The sequence below is a fragment of the Euphorbia lathyris genome, chromosome 2, assembly GCF_963576675.1.
Source record: "Euphorbia lathyris chromosome 2, ddEupLath1.1, whole genome shotgun sequence".
Taxonomy (NCBI): Eukaryota; Viridiplantae; Streptophyta; class Magnoliopsida; order Malpighiales; family Euphorbiaceae; genus Euphorbia; species Euphorbia lathyris.
Window position 1 is genome coordinate 54,902,767 of NC_088911.1, and position 3,505 is coordinate 54,906,271.

At 35.2% G+C, this 3,505-nt stretch overlaps 1 protein-coding gene across 2 annotated transcripts; it reads right to left on the reverse strand.

Annotated features, from left to right (window-relative positions):
- Nucleotides 1-391: 391 nt before the first annotated feature.
- LOC136218266 (uncharacterized) lies at nucleotides 392-2,933 on the reverse strand. 2 transcript variants are annotated; one of them, XM_066005058.1, is made up of 3 exons: nucleotides 2,771-2,933; nucleotides 759-2,660; nucleotides 392-661 (listed from the first exon to the last, which is right to left on the reverse strand). In XM_066005058.1, exon 2 carries the CDS (start codon nucleotides 2,367-2,369, stop codon nucleotides 1,749-1,751), a length of 621 nt encoding a protein of 206 aa, XP_065861130.1. In that variant the 5' UTR covers nucleotides 2,370-2,660; nucleotides 2,771-2,933; the 3' UTR covers nucleotides 392-661; nucleotides 759-1,748. The 2 variants fall into 2 exon arrangements, with proteins under 2 accessions (XP_065861130.1, XP_065861131.1); XM_066005059.1 differs by having other exon boundaries at nucleotides 392-673.
- Between the last annotated feature and the right edge of the window lie 572 nt (nucleotides 2,934-3,505).

A 3,505-nucleotide genomic window follows, 5' to 3' on the forward strand; every position in this document is an offset into this window, starting at 1 on the left:
AAACAAAACACACAAAAAAAAAACCTTTTGCACCAATCATAAAAAATAAAATAATATACAAAAAACGCCATGATGATTGGGCTGGTCTGGACAATGACAATTTAACACATAGGACACATAAAGAAGTATTCAACATCAGAACATCAACCTACTCAATAAGAAATTCATTTACTTGCAATTAGTTATCACAGAGTTCAATAAACTTGGAACTATGAGTATCAACAATCAACCAACTCATTCAAATCTCTTTATAGGCACAGATAGCAACCTCTACCATGAAGCTTCCAAATGGTACAAGGGGGACAAAACCTTAATGCTCAAGCACCCGATAGCAGATAATGATTACTACCAGTTGTTTCATATATCAACAGCGAGGAAAAATGCAATAAAATTATGGCATAAGATAATTTAATATAAATGAAATCTGTTAAAAGATGACGCAGGAGGACAACAATGTTCCAACATACGATGTCAACTCAAACAAATCCTGCTACACATGACAAGAATAGCTGGTCTGATACAGAGCATTACATGGGACTCAACCTTCCAGCCAAAATTGCACTTGGATTTGCAGAAGACTTACTTTACGATTACAACTACCATGCTTTCACGAGCATTCCTAATACAAAAGCAGGCTCCTGAAATCTTCACCATCAGCTACCTGACAGGTAAGCTGTGCACAAGTCAGTAACTAAAATTGTACTCTTTAAAAATATAAAGTACTGTGAGAAAATATAAATAAACTGCACAGAAATTACCTCAGGAACAGCCTGATATGATGAATTTAAACTCCCACATCAGCATTCGTAATGAAGACATGGAACAGTCCGTGTTATATCTCGAACGAAAAAGAAACTAATAGGCTTACAACAGGAAAGAGCAACATGGATCGGATTGATCTGACGAACTCAAGAAGCAGAAGAGTCTCACAACTACTTGCACTTTCTTTTTACCACTTTCCCTCTTAAAAAACAGAAAAGCTGGCAAAAAGAGGTAAACACACTCATGCAAAGTGTATAGAAAAGGAATTAGACCTATCTATAACAAAGAAAGGAAGAAATGGTGAGTATTTATACAAGGGATTGATTGTTGAGAATATGAAGCCAATTCAGGCAACGACTAACCAACTAAGAAAGTTAGAGGAGAAGAGATCATTTAGAATGTCATTTAGAGCAGGACTGTTCTAGGAACTTAGTATACTAATTAATGGAAGACATCAAGGGATAAGGAAACTAGGAAATGAAGACAGAAGGACAGATAGAAACGTATCAGAGACTCACCTAATCATGATTCCATGTTATATACAAAGTATTACTATAGGCCTAAATTCAACAGAATAACTAAGTGTTTAGGACGAGATTATATGGAAAGGTTAACATCATAAGAGACATAACAGCAGTCTTGGTCGATCCATCCCATTGGCAGAATCAAATATCGAATTTAAGATTCATGGTTCTCTGCTGCCTCCAGAAGTTATTAGACATCTTCCATCCATGTCTAGTATACCACACTACAAGTACCTTGCTAAATCTTACTCTTACCTCCACAAATCTTGCCTACCCTTCTACGGATTACCAACTGAAACACCATTCGGAGTTGATTTCCAAATTCTAAGCCACTAAAAATGCCACTTGAACCACCACTATCAAAACTAAAATCTACAAAACTCAACAGATGCACACTAGTAACTGATTTATTTCATCTCTATACAATCTAACACTAAAGTATTTACAGGAGCAAAAAGCTCCTTAAATTTCCTCATCCCCCAAGTCAAGATTAAGAATGCGACGCAACATCTTAGTTGCAGAGTCAGCGCCAAACAAATCTCTGGTACTGGTAGACGGGTTATATTCCCTAGTGGGGGAAGCTGGAGCCGACTTGGCAATTGGGTGAATTTTAATATCAGAGTCAGATGCAGGCAAATCGAGTGAAACAGTTCGTTTAGGCCTCATTGAAAACTTGGGAATTGGCAGCGAACTAGGAGGGGGCGAATTTGAATAAGCAGGACCTGCCCAGAGCTCAGAGAAAAGTGAATTCTCACTTGAAATAACCAGTTCATCATCAAAATTTGTCTTTTTGGCAGGGAAATTGATAGAAATTGGAGAGCTTCTCAAAACTTGGGCCTTGATAGGTGTTTTTTGAGAAGATGGGGAATAATAGACGGTTTTAGTGCTACTTTTGTTTACAGGAGTAGTGCAAGCAGCGCTGTAAGGAGTCGGCAGTATACCAGCACCACCGGATTGAAAAGTCCGGCAGTTGATCTCTCTGAAGTGTCCAGAAGGAGACGAACCATATCGAGCTGGCTTGTATGCCTTGACTTTTCCATAGTATTGATTCCTGTGCTGGGCCACAACAACAAGCGTCTCCATATCACAAATAGCAGAGTATCAATTACTGAACACGAAGGAAGTTTGAACCAAACAATCACAATTACAAAATCACCAAAACCACGACTTTGAGGTTAGATTCGCAGAAGAAATCTCACTCCAGCTTCTAGATCTTCTCCATGAAAGATCCAAATACAGCATGAACCAAACAATCAAAACCCTAAAGAGATTCAAAGCCAGTTTATAAAGATTAAACCACCAAAACTCTATAGATTGAAAACCTAACCAGATCTCCTCGTTATAAGCATAGATCAAAGGAATCTCTTCATTAAACTGTAAAACCCAAAGTATATGACCCATTAGAACCGTAATAAAAGAAAACATACAAATTCCAAAATAATAATAAATTACAGGATCTTTTCCTGAAAGTAATAATTGGTTACCTTAAGAACAATCACAGTTAGTCGATGGAGAAGATCTGAGGAAGAGTAAGAAAGATGGGAGTGGGAAAGTAAAGTGAATAGCAAAAGGGGTTTGAAAGGAGGAAGCAAAAGGAAATGGGGATAGAGGCAGATCTGAAACGAGTCTGAGTGGGATATAAACACGACCACTGATATTATGGAAGTGGGTCTGCTTTTAACTGATTTTTACTAGAATGACATTTATTTTGGATTAACTTCTCCCTCAACCATTTACTTTCCTAACCTTTTATTCTCCCATTTCACCTTGCCCAACTCATCAACAACTAACTCAACATTAATTTTAGGCTTAAACTCTTAAAAATATCTTCTTAATAAATACTTCTTAATATAAAAATATCAGTTTTCTTCGGTTGAAAAGTAAATTAGAAACTACAGTTATTAAACGTATTTAACTACAGTATATATTTAATGTTTTAATGAATTTAAGATATTATTATTCAAACTATTTACTTAGTCATAAATCTTATGATTTCCATTCAATATGTACATCAACATATCACATATTCTGTTGTTTCACACCATAATTAATTAGAACTAAGTTTACAATTAAAATATTTTTTAACCTACTTAATTAAATCGATTAAAATAATTAATTTTAATTAATTAATTAAATTTATTAATCTTAATTAATTAATTAGTTGATTGAAATCTATATATTTATATAAAAACACAACTTCCTAAATTTTTCAACATAAT